This window comes from Danio aesculapii, chromosome 3, assembly GCF_903798145.1.
Source record: "Danio aesculapii chromosome 3, fDanAes4.1, whole genome shotgun sequence".
In the NCBI taxonomy this organism is placed as follows: domain Eukaryota; kingdom Metazoa; phylum Chordata; class Actinopteri; order Cypriniformes; family Danionidae; genus Danio; species Danio aesculapii.
Window position 1 is genome coordinate 2,203,367 of NC_079437.1, and position 18,160 is coordinate 2,221,526.

General features: G+C 38.0%; 1 protein-coding gene across 2 annotated transcripts; it reads left to right on the top strand.

Moving 5' to 3' along the window:
* Positions 1–1,988: 1,988 nt before the first annotated feature.
* trim35-9 (tripartite motif containing 35-9) lies at positions 1,989–7,545 on the top strand. Of its 2 annotated transcripts, XM_056449674.1 has the most exons (6): positions 1,989–2,368; positions 2,438–2,533; positions 6,271–6,501; positions 6,579–6,601; positions 6,686–6,804; positions 6,905–7,545. In XM_056449674.1, the coding sequence occupies exons 1-6, from the start codon at positions 2,168–2,170 to the stop codon at positions 7,390–7,392; spliced, it is 1,158 nt and encodes a 385-aa protein (XP_056305649.1). In that variant the 5' UTR covers positions 1,989–2,167; the 3' UTR covers positions 7,393–7,545. The 2 variants fall into 2 exon arrangements, with proteins under 2 accessions (XP_056305649.1, XP_056305645.1); XM_056449670.1 differs by having other exon boundaries at positions 1,989–2,533.
* Positions 7,546–18,160: the final 10,615 nt, after the last annotated feature.

Sequence of the window (18,160 nt, forward strand, 5' to 3'; positions counted from 1 at the left end):
CTTGGAGTGGGTTGGGTGGTGTAGGACCGGCAGGGTTACATTGGTGCCATGACCCGCATAGGAGTGAGATTTAGGGGGGTGAGTGTAACAGACGCCAGCTAGTGAAGTGTTGTGCAGGTAAACCTCACTCGTCTGAACCCGAAAAGGTGCTCTAGCGACGGATGCTAGGGTCATGGTCTTTAGCCTCCTTGTAAGAGCAACCAACTCCAAAGCGGAGACTTGCCGGTTCAGTCCCAGCTTGAAGTAGGTTCGGTGTTGTAGGACCAACAGGGTTACATTGGTGCCGTGACCCAAATAAGAGTGAGGTTTAGAGGAGTGAGTGTAAAAGAGGCCAGCTAGTAAAGTGTTGTACAGGTAAACCTCATTCCTCTGAACCTGAAAAGGTGCTACAGCGACAGACACTACTGGCCGTGGTCTTTAGACTTCTTGTAAAAGCAACCGAATCCCATGTGAAGAGTCGCCGGTTTAAACCCAGCTCAGAGCGCGTTGGGTGGTGTAGGACTGGCGGGGTTACATTTAGAAACTGACATTTTCCCCCTTTTTCATTTTCTCCTTCGTCACACTGACTCTGTTCTTTCTCAACAAGAGCCAAAAATAATCAGTGATCAGTGAAGGAAGAGAAACTTTGTCAAAGGGGATTTTTGAGAAGTTTAATATCTTTCTGCAACTCAACTCAACTTTGCAACATTCAGAAGTTTAGGTCACGCTTTATTTTAACCACGTTAGCTCTTGCTATTATCAAACTATTTATTAAGACTTAATACATTCAATAAACTACTAATTAGCTGCTTATTAATAGTCAGTAAGGTAGTAGTTGGGTTTAGATAATGTGTAGGATTAGGATTGTACAATAAGATCAACCTTTAAACCAGGGGTCACCAATCTCGGTCCTGCAGGGCCGGTGTCCCTCCAGGGTTTAGCTCCAACTTGCCTCAAAACACCTGCCTGGGTGTTTCAAATATACCTAGTAAGACCTTGATTAGCTTGTTTAGGTGTGTTTCATTAGATTTGGAGCTAATCTGCAGGACATCGGCCCTCCAGGAGCAACTTTGGTGACCCCTGCTTTAAACAGTTAATAACTTAAGTTAATAAGTAAACAGTTAATATTTTAATAAATAACTGGTTGTAAATTGTGTGAATTGTTACTTCAACTAAAGTGTTTCCAAAATTTATTAGCAATTTTATTAGTCTTTTTTTGTACACATGCACATTTTAATAATACAGACTTAATGAATTGATAACACAGAAAAAAACTAAATGTTTAAGAATTGATTTGTTTTAGTTGTTCCCTCTACATGACATCTTTTGAACGCCAGAAATTTTGTATACGTTTTAAAAAACCATGCTATAATTTTACTTTTTAATACAAAATGAACTCTAAAGTGCGCATGAATCTGAATCTGCGACTTTTTTTTATTCCCGTATTGTGATGCTGTCCCTAGAGAAACGGAATATTAAATGAGAAAACAGAGGGGGCGTGGCTTGTTTTTTCTACTGCGAGCTGATTGGATGTAGTAAAGTAGGCTTTTCATTCTGAAAGATTGGGAAAAGGGTTTGGGAGTTATTACAACCTAACAGACTCCTCCTCCGTGGTTATGTTAGCCACGCCCAATACCTCAGACAGATGTAATCTGGGAATTTAAGTAAAAACAAACAGGAAGAGTATTTTCAGATTTTAATTTTAGATTGCCAGAGCAATCTTTTATTTCTTAATGACATGCACAGATGAATTGTTCACCACAAAACTAGCAATGTAAGCTAACAAAGTAAATAAGGTTTGTTTTTATTTCAAGTGTACTTCAAATCTTCCAAAGTAAACTCTGCTGTTTCCAGCTGGCCATGTTTTCATGTGTGTAAATGTAGTGTTGCTTTGTGAATTTGAAGAAATCGTCACGCTACTGTTTGACCTGCTGTACAACATACCTGAAACTGATCCACCCTCCTAAAACTCCTAAAACACCAGGAAGAGACTTCCATTCACTGTTTTCTGTCACACTGATGCTTTTATCTGGAAATAATCACATCTATACAATAACCACAACTATAGAAGACAGAATCTGTAGAATCAAAGAGGGTTTTTGAGCAATTCAGAACATAATTTTGTCACTTTTTTCTGGTTATATGTTTTGGAAAAAATCATTTAACAGCATTTTTAACAGCAAAACCAATGTTTAGATCTCTGAAGCTCAAGCAAAAGGTGAAAATGGATCCAGTGGCTGTTGGAGATCCTGCTTGTGCTTTACACAGAGAGAAACTCCAACTCTTCTGTCTGGAGGACAAACAGCTTGCGTGTTTGGTGTGCAGAGACTCCGAGAAGCACATCAGTCACACATTCAGACCCATCGGTGAAGCCGTTTCATCATATAAGGTAAGAGAAATGTCTCAAGTTTCATATGTAATGAACAATTCATCATTTACTGTTTTTGATCAATTCCAGGAGGAGCTCAAAACAACACTGAAGTCCTTACAGTTTAAACTCACACAAGAGTTAAAGACGAGAGGAGAGTTGGAGAAAACAGTTCAACATATCAAGGTGAGGACTGTTCATATTTCTCAACACTTGAGTTATCTTACATGATTGTATGCAGAAACCATCAAAAACAGTTTCATCACGGCTTTAAGATGATTATTGCAGCCTTGAGGTCACGACAAAATTATATTACCTTCCTTAACACTTAATTGCTTCAAACTCTCCCATGTATCTAGCTATTACAACTGCCCTTATTTCCGTTTATTAGTATGAGTTTGCGGAGGTATTGATTATGATTTTACCTTTATAGCCATTCTGCAGAGCTATGATTTGAACCACTGTAGTTAATACATACCCTTAAAGCCTTTTAGCTCTGAACTGCGCTTGTTGCTCTTCTCATTCTTTTAAATAGTACAGTATTTTGCTGCTCCTCCTACAAAACGTAACTAATTATTCCCAATTCGGCTCAGACGACCTTTAGACTGAGCCACACAATGAGTAAGAGATTTCAGATAGTTTTTTTTTCCTAAGTTATGATGTCTCAAACTTAAAAAGGTTGACTTGACCTGAGTTCAAAGACTGTATCTTGGCCAAACTTTAAACAATCAAAATGAAAATTAACATAGGGTTTCCTGGGTCTTCTGGACCAACTGTAAGGGTGCTTTCACATCTGTAGTTCGCTTCATTTGGTCCGGACCAAGGGCAACAAATGATACATTGTAGATTTTCTGCCGTCTTTGGGTTGTTTTCACACTACACTGATTGCTTTTGTCTGAACCATTTGAAAAGAACCAAAATGCAGTCATCTGACAAAATCCACATCTCTCACTGGCCAGATGTTGTTAAACAGTTCCTAAACTGCTTATCGATTGGTCAGAATTAACGTGCGAGAAAATGCCAATGGAACTGCCGCAAGTAAAAAAACCGGCAGACACAAAATGTTGCTTTTTAATATGGAGCTACGACTGCGCTGACTGATTGTATCCCTCCTCATAGTATACTGTATAGTTTGTGTACATCACTTTAGACAAACTATACATTTCGAGAATGAAGCACGGCTGGAAAACAATGTTTTAATGCATCGCACGTCACTTCAGGAGGAGGCGTAAATTAATTTAGCTAAACTGCAACATGGTCATCTTGCTGAAATATTACCAACGATCCATCAGGTAATGTTTTCCCCCCTCTCTCTCTCTGTCTATTGGTAAAGCACTGTCAACAAATATTTTTCCTCCACATTCCATAATGCACAGCGCATCAACCTACAGCAGCTGGATTAGTACAAAAGGCACAGTACTTTTTGCGGTTGGGTCTGTTTTAGTTCAGATCATATTCTTACCCAAATGAACCACTCCAGGGCTCGTTTGAAAGCGTACCAAGACCACCTCTTCAAGGAGGTCTCTGTACGCTTTTTTGGTCCGCTTTTGGTGTGCACTCGAGTACGATTGCTACATTCACACCTGCCCAAACGAACTGCACCAAGAGGGAAAACAAACTCTAGTGCGATTCAACCAAACTAAATATAAGCAAGTGTGAAAGCACCCTGACTTTGCTGCTTGGACCCTAATCGCTGCTTGCAGTTATATATTTTTTATAAGTATCAATATGTTTAGGTTCAGTTATTTAATTTTAATGGCATGGAAATAAGATATTTTAATAGGTGGCTACATTTACATTGTCATCTAGCAGAAGCTATTGTTTAAAGCAACTTACAATTGAGGAGGTATAAAAACAACTAAAAGTGATATTTATAAAATAAAAAACTGTTAGAATTACTTTTTTAGAGAGTAGAGTGCTTCTACGGGTGGTTTGTCAAGCCCACTCACTTGTGTGAGGCACTTTCATTCATTCATCTATTTTCTTTTCGGCTTAGTCTGTTTATTTTATCTGGGGTCGCCAAAGTGGAATGAACCACCAATTTATCCAGCATATGTTTTACGCAGCGCATGCTCTTCCAACTGCAACCCATCCCTGGGAAACACTCAACACACACATACACTATGGATAATTTAGCGTTCCCAATTCACCTATACCACGACAGTAGAAAAACTTGGAGGAAACCCACATGAACACAGGGAGAACATGCAAACTCCACACAGAAATGCCAACTGATTCGAACCAGCAACCTTCTTGATGTGAGGCGCTTGAGCTACCCACTGCGCCACTGTGACACCGCACACTCGGAATTAATAATGTTTTGAGGTTGTCGTGTGGTGAGGTGGCAAAAAGATGAGGGTCTCTTGATTTTGTTCTAAGGCAGGGGTGTACAAATTCGGTCCTGGAGGGCCGGTGTCGTGGAGAGTTTAGCTCCCACCCTAATCAAACACATCTGAACCAGATGATCAAGCTCTTACTAGATATACTAGAAACTTCCTGGCAGGTGTGTTGAAGCAAGTTGGAGCTAAACTCAGCAGGACACCGGTCCTCCAAGACCGAGTTTGAACATCCCTGTTCCAAGGGGTTCGGGTGATCTCAGAAGAGGTTTTTAGTTGTCGTTTGAAGGATACCAGTGAATCAGCAGTCCATGTGGTAATGGGAAGATCATTCCACCATTGAGGATCCTTGAATAAAAAGTTTTTTGAGAGAGACTTATGGCCTCTCTTCGTACCACAATGATGGACTCGCTTCCCAACCAGAGGCTCCTGAAGGGGATGTAGACCTTCAGAAGCAGATGGAAGCAAGAGGGTGCAGTGCAAGTGGCTGTTCTGTAAGCAAGAATTAATAATTTGAACTTGATATGAGCCTCGATCAGTAACCAATGCAGAAAGATTAAGAGGGGTCTATAATACCCTTGCTCAATAAATTACTCAACCTGAACACAAGAGCCTTATGAAAATGCCTGGTTCAGATCATCTTTATTTTTATAGTTTTGCATTCTAGTCTGTGTCAAACCAGCTTAACAGAGGTGAACGAAAAAGTGAAAAGCAATAATATTTCAAATTGTGGAACGTTCCAGCAAATCAGGCAAGCAGGAAATTAGTGTAGAATACTAGGTCGCACTTTATTTTGATGGTCCTTTTGTTGAATTAAGTTGCATTGCATCTGCATGCCAACTGATTCTCATTCAATTACAGTATAAGTAGACTGTTAGGTTGGGGTTAGTGTTAGTCAACCATACCTGCCAACACTCCCGTTTTTCCTGGGATATCTCCCGTTTTGTTCTGACTCCTGGAAAACTCCCGAAATTTAACCCCTCCCTCCTCCTCAGCTTTTTGGTAAAGTATATAACACCCCCAGAGCGGCAACATTGGTGTAATGTACGACCGCAGTGGCAGGTGCATAACCACCCCAACAACACCCACCCCACTTTTCGTAATTTCCAGCATGCCACTCTGTGCACGGCACCTACACATTCCCACTCTTCCACCGCTGTCTCAATCCTGGATTTTCAGAGTCAAATTGTGGCAGGTATGTAGTCAGAATGTACATACAAAGTTTCTTATAGTCAGTTAAATGTCTGTTGAAGGATCATTATCAGCAGATGTTAAGCAGACATTCAACTAATACTCAAATGGACCATCAAAAGAAAGTGTTACCGAATTTAAGTTCTAGATGAATCAAAACCGCTTCAGTTCTGTTTAACATAAATGTCTATGCTGAAGTTCAGTTAAGTTCAGATCAGTGTAATGCAAATGGCACTGCCGAAGACTGGTTCACTTAAAAGCAACTGATGTAAGAAAAAGGTCAGATGGACTTGAACTCTTTCAATATTTCGATTTGCTGAGACTTAAGTTTGGAGTTTTTTTTCATTGATATGGAAAATCTCTGATGATTATAATGACTCTGTGGTTTACTTTCAGTCTCAAGCCGATCACACAGAGCATCAGATTAAACATGAGTTTAAGAAACTTCATCAGTTTCTCCGAGATGAAGAAGAAGCTACAATCACTGCACTGAGGGAGGAAGAAGAGCAGAAGAAGCAGATGATGAAGGAGAAGCTGGAGGAGATGAACACACACATCTCAGCTCTTTCACACACGATCAAACACACGGAGGAGATGCTGAAAGCCAATGACGTCTGCTTTCTAAAGGTCTGATTTCAGATCAGTGATTAATTGATTGATGATGGATTGAGCTCTTGATGATCAGTTGTGTGTTTGTTCTGCAGGAGTTTCCAGTCTCAATGGAAAGGTGAGTGATCTGCTGGTGTCTCTGCTCTCTCTCTGCTTCTGAAGCCAAAGCCACTGCAGTTCTGAATCCTGAATGTTCTTCCAGAGTCCAGATCTCACAGCCGGATCCACAGACGCCTTCTGGAGCTTTGATTCATGTGTCTTGCTACTTGGGGAACCTGACATACAGAGTCTGGAAGAAGATGCAGGACATCGTCCACTACAGTGAGTCACTACAACATCTCTACTCTAAGACATAATGAAAGATGGGGAAATATTTGCAGGTAACAAGAAGGACATGAGAATGTTGATTGTGTGTTTTCAGCTCCTGTGATTCTAGACCCAAACACTGCAAATCCACATCTTGTCCTGTCTGATGATCTGACCAGTCTTAAAGACAGCTTTTTAAACAGTAAACCACTTCCTGATAATCCAGAGAGATTTGACTATTACTCATGTGTTCTGGGTTCAGAGGGTTTTACCTCAGGAAAACACTGCTGGGATGTGGAAGTTAAAAAGTGTTCAATCTGGAGTCTTGGATTAACTACAGCATCAAACCAGAAGAAGGGACGTGATTTCTTTAACACTGGGGTTTGGTGTGTGAGCTTTGGATTGTATGAACCATCTGGTTTTATTGTTAATCAGGATCTTGAGCGCGTGAGAGTTGATCTGGACTGTGGCAGAGGAACTGTGTCTTTCTCTGATCCTGTAACAAACACACATCTACACACATTCACAACCACCTTCACCGAGTCAGTCTTTCCTTTCTTCTGTAGTATTTATCAACTCAGGATCTTACCATTTAGAAGTTAGCTCTAGACTGCGGTTTAGTGTACAGCTCTACACACCATCAGCTTTTGTCTCTACATAAGTTGACACACACAGGGCTGGATCTGGGTTGACTAATAGCAATATTTGATAGCAATGCAAAAAAATATAAAAACACACTTATCAAACACACTTTTAAAAACCTGAATCACTAATAATTCTAGAAAATTATTAGAAAAAGTCTGACTCAAATAAGTAGTCTATAAATAAGCTTTTATTTATCCTCAACATGTTCACAGACTGTTTCATGTAGGATTTTCAAAGGCAGCTTCACTGAGCCAATAAATAAAACAAACAAACAAGAATTCTTTGATGCAAGTTTTTGTTATGTCTGGAACAACAAAAAAGGAACAAGTAAAAAAAGTATTAAGAAATATTATATAATACAATAATGTGTTCAGGAATGTTTATTTTTGTAATGTTTAAGGTAAATATATATTTACTTCAAACCGGTGACTGTATATATATATATATATATATATATATATATATATATATATATATATATATATATATATATATATATATATATACTCTAACCGGTGAGTGTATACATATGTATATATAAATGTATATATACTTTAACCGGTGAGTGTATACATATGTATATATATATATATATATATATATATATATATATATATACACACATATATAAATACACACTCACCGGCCACTTTAAAGGTACTCCTGGCCAACTGCTCGTTAACTCAAATTTCAAATTAGTCAATCACATGGCAGCAACTCAATGCGTTTTGGCATGTAGGCATGGCCAAGACAATTTGCTGCAGTTCAAACCGAGCATTTAAGTGACTTTAAACGTGGCATGGCTGTTGGTGCCAGACGGTACTCTGGCAGAAGTATTTCAGAAACTGCTGATCTACTGGGATTTTAACGCAAAACCATGTCTAGGGTTTACAGCTGGGCTTAATTTGTGCTGGAGCACCCCGGATCCGCATCCGGCACCTCTTAAATCTGATCCGGCACCTCATTTTACCGATCCCCCTCCTCCCCCGTCCGCTGTTCACTTTCACCTTCTTCCAGTTCCGTGGATGCAAATGGCTTGTTGATGCCAGAGGTCAGAGGAGAATGGCAAGACTGGTTCCAGCTGATAAAAAGGCAACAGTAACTCAAATAACCACTAGTTACAACTGAGGTCTGAACACACAACATGTCCAACCTTGAGGCGGAAGGGCTACAGCAGCAGAAGACCACACCGGGTGCCGCTCCTGTCAGCTAAGAACAGGAAACTGAGGCTGCCGTTTGTATTCACAAATACGGACAATAGAAGATTGGAAAATCGTTGCCTTCACGCTTTATGACATGGCACGTTACCCTGCTGGAAGTAGCCATCAGAAGATGGGTACACTGTGGTCATAAAGGGATAGACATGGTCAGCAACAATACTCAGGTAGGCTGTGGCATTGACATAATGCCCAATTGGTACTAATGGGCCCAAAGTGTGCCAAGCAAATATCCCCCACACCATTACACTACCAATACAAGCCTGAACCATGATACAAGATCATTTGGCATATTATTTCTTAAAACAAGACAACATGTTTTGCTTGTCTAGAAAATGCTTCATGGTTTAAGAATTTGTAGTTATTTGGATCAGAAACAAGATAAAAAATCTAAGTAAGAAAATCTTCTTACGTTCTTCTTACGTTCATCTGACTGGATACCTCATCAAGAAGGTCTGCCTCCAATGAGAACACACAGTGTTAATGATTGTTTGCTTTCATCAATTCAAAATAACTGATCAGTTTTGATGTTTTGTGCAGGGCACCAGTGTGTGCCCGCTACTGGCATCTGTGCTGAGGGATGAAAATGAGTGGGAAACACCTTTAACCTGAAACACTTCCTAAATAAACAGGAAAAAGGATGCCTTCATGCCCCTTGGTGCAGGTAGAGTTTGCGTTTAGAGTTTGAATTCACTATATTATCAATACATACAGTTAAAGACAAATGTTTACATACACCTTGCAGAATCTCCTAAATGTTAATTGTTTTACCAAAATCAGGAATCATGCAAAATGCATGTTTTGTTATGTAATACTGAATTGAATAAAATGTTACACATTAAAAAAATTACATTAGTAGTACATTAGACTAGGGATGCACCAATACCTGTTTTTGGAACTACTCTGAGGCCACAGTGCTAACCATTGAGCCACTGTGCCCCCCTCATAAGCTCAAATAATATATCTTCTTTAGTGAAAATAATAGACCTATAGGCCTACTGTATATGACAGATGACACAATCTCAATGAAAACATGATGCTGTAAACTAGGCTATATTATTTGAGCATTCGTTATGACATTGATAGGATCTGTTGTGGTCCAGCTTCTGTTTCCTTTTTAAAATTAAGATATTTTCTTTAAAATCTGTAATGGGCCACCACTATTAAATATGAGCCAAGAAAGGGAAAATAATGTACAATTTTGGAAGCGTAGTCTTTTTTTAAAAAGAAAATAGTCTTTAATAAGTCACACAGTGGGATAATATTCATGTAAATTTCAAAGTACATTTTTGTTTACTTGTTCAATTATATGTTATACATGACAGAAATCAGTGTAACCCTTTTCTTAACCATATTAGTAAGGCCAAAAGCTTACTTTTTTCACAAGGAGCAAAAGTTGAAAAATTTAGGAGCACATGCTGTATGTAAGGTTTTGTTTCTTCTAAAACATAAAAATACCATAATATGAGCAGATATTTAAATGAAAAAAAATGCTAAAGCCAGTTATTCTGCTATGGAAATGTGCTGTCTTTGTTTTGGTTCCTTTAACCCACCCAATGCCAGTTTAGCCAATTATATTTCAGCCTTTGTGGATAACTGCGTAGTTCATTCATTCAGTCAGGAAGCCTCTCAAAGTATGCATCCGTGACCAAAAATGCGACCTCCAGTGGACAGTAGCAGACTCCGAAATGAGATGCAGATTCAGTTCCACATGAGGTCATTAATTAGCAAATAATATAAGTTATACGAGCGTAAACATTAGGTGAGCAGGTTACATTGTAACCCCGTGTCCTAACAACACGATACATGACGAGAATTGCAGTAATAAGCAATTTGGCTGTTTGCACCAGACGAAACACGACAGAAATTTTAATATAGCCATTCAGAAGCACAGAATAGTGCACTCACTGCACTCCAACGAAATAATAAGGTTTATAATCTAATTAATACACATTAAACCTCTTTAACATTATTAATTGTACATGCTGAATCACTGATATGTGTTGGCTTGCACTGAGTCTCAGTTATGAAATTTGATTTCAAACAGTTTGTTTTATTTTCCAGATCTGAGGTGAAACTAACAGCTGCTGAGTTCAGTAGTACGGCAAAAAATGTCATGTAAAACGGCATTCAAACTCACATTCATTTAGTCATTCATTTTAGAGCAAAACACTTTCTCTAAAACATGTTGTGCCATAGAACTACAAAAACAACTAATGCTGTATTCAAAGTATTCAAAAAACTAATGCAGTTAGAAAAAAAAAAACACATTACAATCTCCTGCATAAGTGCAACTTGAGGATATTTTAGAGGGTTCCTACATCAAAATACTTTTACTTACTAATAGACAGCTCGCAAAGTGTTAGATAAATAGCACAGGGTCTGACCAAGAATTCAAATTTGTCTGAGGGATTTATCAACCAGCAAAGACCAAACAAAACGCCATTCTTTCTGGTGCACTTAGGGTGCTTTCACACTTGGTTCAATTGTCTGGACCGAACCCAAGTTCGATTGTCCCCCCTTGCCACTATCTGGGCTGGTTTGTGTTCACATCGTCTTTTTTCTTTCTGAACCCTGGTTCTCTTGCATCATCAAGCTGCTGTTTTGTGTAGAGCTGATGTTTGGTGACAGAGATGAAAGCAAAGCGCCAAAATGGAGACTTCCACATATCATGGTCATTCTGCTTTTTCTGAATCTTTTGGTTTTGTTACAAAAACCATACAGAGAGCCACTCTTGTCTATCTGCCAAAAAAAAAACAAACATTAAAAACGTTTGGAACATCACACAATGTTTGCAGAAGTAATTTTTAGTGGAGACAAGCAGACATTATTACTGTTTTCACTGGATCAGTCTCGCTTGTCACCAAGGTAGGTGATACACAGACATCCACACACGACTGAACATTATGAAAACTAAAGTTTGTTATACCATTGGCGGTTCACTTCCATTATTTGGCACGATTGCATTCATATCAGAAATGAACCGTACCCCAGACCACCTCTTTCAGGCAGACTCGGGTACAAGTTCATGGGTGCACACCCGAGTTCAGACGACAACTTCACACTAGCTAAACGTACCGTACTTTGACGTCAAATGAAGCTTGTGTGAAAACACCCTTAAGGTGTACTCACACTAGGTACAGTTGCCTTAACCCGTGCTGAAACGCAATTGTCTCCCCTCCCCTCTCCGCCAACGACCTGCACTAACACTGCAGTTTGCCTTCCGGACCTGAGTATGCTTGCGTCACTTATTCCGACTGTTCAGTTTAACAGGAAGAGAAGCGCTCTGGATCAGCACAGTGGAGATTGCTTTAGTCTTAGTTTTAGTCATTTAGGATGCAGTGACATGCAGTCATATTTTGCCGAACAGATCCACAACTTTTGACATTCATAAATTATCATAATAGTTTGCTGAAGGTGCTGCTGACGTGCAGTGAAGGGGTTTGCATCTTTAATAAACTATGACAATTCACATTCATTGAAAAGTAAGAATAATTAATAAATCCGTATGAAACAGTTTCCTAAAAGTGACGTTGCGTCAAGTGGGCTTTGCACGTACACTACAAGCGTACCGTGCCAAAGCCCAACCGAATTGCACTTGGGCACACCTCTTCCAACTGGGCCAGGGTTGGCCAACTGAACTTCCCGTTGGACTCGATTCGTAGCACTCACACTTGTCAAAGGAACTGGGAAATGTGCCTGGGCACGGTTCAAGTAGCATTGTGTAAATGCACCCTTACTGCTCCAAATGACTACTTTAAGTGGACTATATTAGTAAAATAATGAGGGTATGGGGCCTACTTATGATAAAGCCAATGACTGTGACAGTACACTCCCACCAAAAAGACATGAATCTAGAGGCTAAATGGGGAGATTTGGATAACTCTGCATATTCGCATGACTCTAGAGGCTGTGTAGTTTCAGGAGGCTGTGAAGACTTAGAAGACTCTGAATATTTGGATGACTCTGGAGGCTCTGGAGATTTAAATGACTCTGGAGGCTCTAGAGATTTGGATGACTCTGGAGACTCTGGACATTCGGATGACTCTGGAGGCTCTGGAGAATTGGATGACTCCGGAGGCTGTGGCGATTTGAATGACTCTAGACATTCGCATGACTTTGGAGATTTAAATGACTCTGGACATTTGGATGACTCTGGACGATGTGGAGATTTGAATGACTCTGGACATTCGGATGACTCTGGAGATTTGGATAACTCTGGACATTCGGATGATTCTGGAGGCTCTGGAGATTTGGATGACTCTGCATATTTGGATGAATCTAGAGCAGGGGTGTCCAAACTCGGTCCTGGAGGGCCGGTATCCAGCAAATTTTAGTTCCAACCCCAATCAGACACACCTGGGCTAGCTAATCAAGCTTTTACTAGGCTTTCTAAAAAACATCCTTTGCAGGTGTGTTGAGGCAAGTTGGAGCTAAAATCTGCAAGACACCGGCCCTCCAGGACTGGGTTTGGACACCCCTGATCTAGAAGCTGTGGAGTTTCTGGGGCCTCTGAAGATTTAGAAGACCCTGACTATTCAGCTGACTCTAGAGGCTCTGGAGATTTGGATGACTCTGAAGGCTGTGGAGTTTCAGGAGGCTCTGGAGATTTGGAGGTCTCTGGACATTCAGATGATTCAGAACACTAAGGTTGCTGCTCTCCATTTGCAATGAATGGGCTATAGCATGCTCTCAGTACAACGAACTGTTGGCTGGTTGGACTCTGGGTCAGGAGTGGGGCAACATGATTCTCAGTTGGGTCATCATCAATCACTAGTTGTTCACTTAATTCACAGGGAAAATGTTGGTGGTTTATTTGTAAGTGATCAAAAGCATAAAATATTCTATATTCAAAATTTGAGCTCAGTAATGATATCAGTCACTAGTGTTGCCCCACATAAAAATGGATATAAATAACACAAACGTATCATCAGAGATGTATAGTAACGAAGTAGAACTACTTCACTACTGTACTTAAGTACTAAAAGGCAGTATCTGTACTTTACTGGAGTATTGTTTTTTTCTCCTACTTCCACTTTTACTTAAGTACATATTTTCGATGAGTTTAATACTTTTACTCCGATAGATTTTTTATGAGCTGCATCGTTACTCGTTACTAGGAGGTGTCAAAATGGTCGAAATCGGTTCAGTAATAGATCATAACGAGTTATTACGTACTGACGTCATTTATCTCTTATGTGCGGTGTCGCAATACCATGGCGAAGGACGGAGGCGCGAGGGCGAGTGAAGGCGGCACAGCACACGAGCCGCTATTTCACTACTACAGAGAAATGTTGTGAGACTCCATCTCTGCCTCTCTCACTTTGGAGATTTGACCCGCTGGCCTGGTAGGCGTGTATGAGGTGCAAGTTTTCTCCACTGTGTCTATTATAGATTACCTGTGATAACCGCGTATTATACATACATAGACTGTAACCGCGGCTGTTCTTCCCGCCATCAGTGAACAACGCTTTCATTTCTAAAGCCGATAGCAGCCCTTTCTGTTGAGAAGGTGAAGACAGTAACTAATCAAAGGGGTGTAAGACCTCGCCTGTCAGCGTTTAAAAAGCAGGCGGGAGAATATTTACATTAGTTTATTTGCTATAAATGCTCATGCTGTCTTCTGTGCATGAGTTTTGTTTGATACATTCAGAAAGAGTGTTTTCTTTGAGCGTGTCAAATTTAGGGTAGTTCATATATATTACTGCTGTATTAAAGGACACAATTTTATTTTCAAGTAACCATTTAACTGTCACACCAAGAAAAAAACCAATAGAATTTTTTTATTTATTGCATTTCTTAATTCCTAATGTCGCTAGTTAACACAATCAATACATTTTCCCCCAACACATCCCATAATTTCTAAAATATCAGCCTCTACCAAATGGTTGAGATGTTGGTTTATGGTAAAAGTACCAGAATGAATAAATATACTATAAAAATATGAAGTTTAGGACCAATTTAATTAAAACAATCAAAATGAAACATTTTTGAATACTAAATCATAGCCATAAGCCATAAAATATTTCAGATTTTCATTTAACACAGTAATATACACGTTTTCTTTTTTTTACAATAAAATCTAAATCAAGTGAATTAGAACGTTCGTTTACAGCGTTTACAACCAGTAATTTGTGCTCCGAAATTGGGTTTCAATAGCGTTTTGAGTGGATTATGGACTGTTTTTGTGACACACAACTTTGAAAGGTGTGTGTTAAAGCTGTTATAATCTGTCAGATCTTTGGTTCAAGCGTGAGAGAAAAACAGTATTGTAAGTCATGTTTCTTTTCGTTCTGCTTAATGACGTGCCCCCAAAAAAGAGATTTAAAATAAACAAAACAATATGATGTATTTTGACTGCATTCTTTAATAACTACATTACACAATACTTGTACTTTTACTTTCAGTACTTGAGTAGTAAATTTTGAAATAAACTACTTGCAATACTTAAGTACAAAAAATGTTGAATACTTTAGTACTTCCACTTAAGTATGGTGCTTAAAGAGCACTTTTACTTCTACTCAAGTCACTTTTTGATAGAGTACTTGTACTTTTACTTAAGTCTGGGTCTCTAGTACTTTATACATCTCTGCCTATTACTGCATTATTTAAAAAGTTTTTGTAGTGAACTGATGTACAATGATTTTCAATATCAATATGCTCAGATGTGTTGCTTAAACATTTAAAATATTGTTTTTAATGCCAGTAAATGCAGAATCTTTCTGCAAATAAAAATTTCAACTCAAAGTTTTGTAAGTTAACATTGCATCAGTTAATGAAGACATTTTTTCTTTTGTAAAAAAAATAATAAATTTTTCTGTAAACACAATTTTATAGAAAACTTCTGTATTTTTTACAATAAACTTCTGGCAACCAAAGCTGCCAGTATTTTTCCATAAATTGTACAGAATTTCTTTTTACGGTGTATATATAGTTGAACACTATTCGCCCTCCTGTGAATTGTTTTTCTTTTTCAAATATTTATTAAATAATGTTGATCAGAGCAAGGCAATTTTCACAGTATGTCCAACACAATCTCACGGCTATTCGTAACTTTTTGACTTAGTGGTTAATTCGTACGAATTCGTACGATCTAATTCGTACGATTTAGTACGATTTGCTCATCCCCCAATGACGGTTGGGTTTAGGGGTGGGGTTAGGTGCCACGCCTCCTTTTTAAAATCGTACAATTTCGTACAAATTAACTCGTACGAATTTGTACGAATTAGCCACTAAACTGACAAAACGTAAAATACTTACGTTTTCTCGTGAGATCAGGCTGGTATGTCTGACAATATTTTTTCTTATGGAGAAAGTCTTGTTTTATTTCGGCTAGAATAAAAACTGCTTTTGTGAAACATTTTAAGGTCAATATTATTAGCCCCCTTTTTGTTATTAGTCTAATTACACTAGCTTGATGTAATAATTATATATATATATATATATATATATATATATATATATATATATCACATTTTCTTTACTCGTAAGTCAACAGAAGGGTAAGCTTTTACGTACCTAAGGATGTTGTTGCCAGAATCTTTTCTTTTTGTTGTTTCAAGTGACGCAGGACAGGAGGAGATGATCAGAGAAACCAGATGGTCTTCAGACTAAAGGATGAAAAGGCTTGCCTCTAAGTTTATACTGTATGATGTGTGTGTGTGTGCGTGTATGTGTGTGTGTGTGTGCTCTCTCATATACATATTTTAAGTCAAATGAGCAAGATAAGAATTTCACATTGTGTAACTAAGTATAACTATACTTGCTGGTTTTAAATAGATTAAAAGCTCCATCACTGCCTTCTCTTGCCTACACTGTGAAAATTAGTTTCTTGGGGTTTTTGACTTGTTTCTAGTTTAAATATCTATGTGTTTTTACAACACGGAGCAGTTTCTACACTGTAAAATATGCAATCGATTTGTGTTGGGGCAACATGAGGGAATTAATAGTTCATTTACAAATATAAGCGGATCGAAGTTGTTGCAAATAAAAAAACTCAAGAAATGTGTTGTTTCAGCTCATTTTAAGTAAGTAGTTTAATCAAACAGCATAAAGTAGACAAGCAAAAATATAGTCTTGTTTCAAGACATATGATGTCCTGAAAACCAACTGAATAATCTGCCAATGGGGTAAGAAAAATAAACCTATTTCAAAGCAAAAACAAGATTGTGTTTACGCCATTGGCAGATTATTTAGCTTGTTTTTTTAAGAAAAACTCACTTAATTTTGACATTATTTCTGAAAACGACATATTTTTTTATATATTTGCCTGGAAATTGCTTCTTGATTTAGGAATTTTTAGACATTTGGACAAGAAACAAAACAAACAAAAAAATCTCAGTAAGATAAGCATTTATTTACATTGTACAAGCCTTGGTCACAGGATTAGAGAGTAATGGGATCAAAATTACTTGGTTATGTATTTTAAAATATATCTTATTATTATATATTTATATTATAGTATATTATACCAGAGAAACATGGAGAAACAGTCTGGTGCATGGTCTAAAGAGCTCTAAAGTTGAATACTGCTTCATCAGAAGCCTACCTTAAGCACATCACTAAAATTATTATAAAAATAATGTTGCCATGAATGTAAATTAACTCCCACCAGTTTATCTTTATAATTATTTTATATATTTGCCTGGAAATTGCTTCTTGATTTAGGAATTTTTAGACATTTGGACAAGAAACAAAACAAACAAAAAAATCTCAGTAAGATAAGCATTTATTTACATTGTACAAACCTTGGTCACAGGATTAGAGAGTAATGGGATCAAAATTACTTGGTTATGTATTTTAAAATTTATCTTATTATTATATAGTTATATTATAGTATATTATAATTACAGTTATATTTTAATTGGGTGCTAATCATCTTGCAGTTACACCTGCAAAGTATTTTACATGATCAAAGTACAAATAACTTTTTTTTTCCTTTTAATATCATTGTAAGGTTGGGTTTTAAACCACAGCGGTTCGAACTGTAGTTCTGCCGAATGACTAAAAAGTTATCAGTATTGATGGTAAAAAACTGTACATTCTAGTCAAACCATTCTTCTGCAATCTTATATCAGTATTAATAGCTATAAATGTGGGAGAGCGTTGATATTATGTGACTGTATTGTATTGCAATATGAAACAGTTAAGTGTTGATGTTAAATCAAACGTAATTCACAAATACTAGAAAATGAGATGATTTAATGACAATAATTCTGTATGGTTACAACTGAATTAGCTACAAAATAACTGTATAAAATGATTAAATATGAAATGATATAAATTGTACCCAGCTTAAATCTAAAATTAAAGTTACCAGAGGTAGAAGGAGAGACACAGGGGGAGGGATAGAGAGACAAAGAGAGCAGGCCCAGAAGTTAGCCTGATTGCAGTAGAGTCAGCGAAGATAGACTCCAAAGGAGGAGAGGAGCAGAGGAGGAAAGCAGATCAGGAAAAGAAAAGAGACAGAGCAGCGTTTTACCACCTATTTTGTATCTTTCTTGACCATG

What these genes read in the sequence shown, in the direction of transcription:
- trim35-9 (XM_056449670.1), top strand. Translation starts at nt 2,168, where the DNA reads ATGTTTAGATCTCTGAAGCTCAAGCAAAAGGTGAAAATGGATCCAGTG. An exon ending in AAACAGTTCAACATATCAAG is followed by an intron (nt 2,534 to 6,270) that starts GTGAGGACTGTT and finishes GTTTACTTTCAG; the next exon opens with TCTCAAGCCGATCACACAGA. An exon ending in GCAGGACATCGTCCACTACA is followed by an intron (nt 6,805 to 6,904) that starts GTGAGTCACTAC and finishes GTGTGTTTTCAG; the next exon opens with CTCCTGTGATTCTAGACCCA.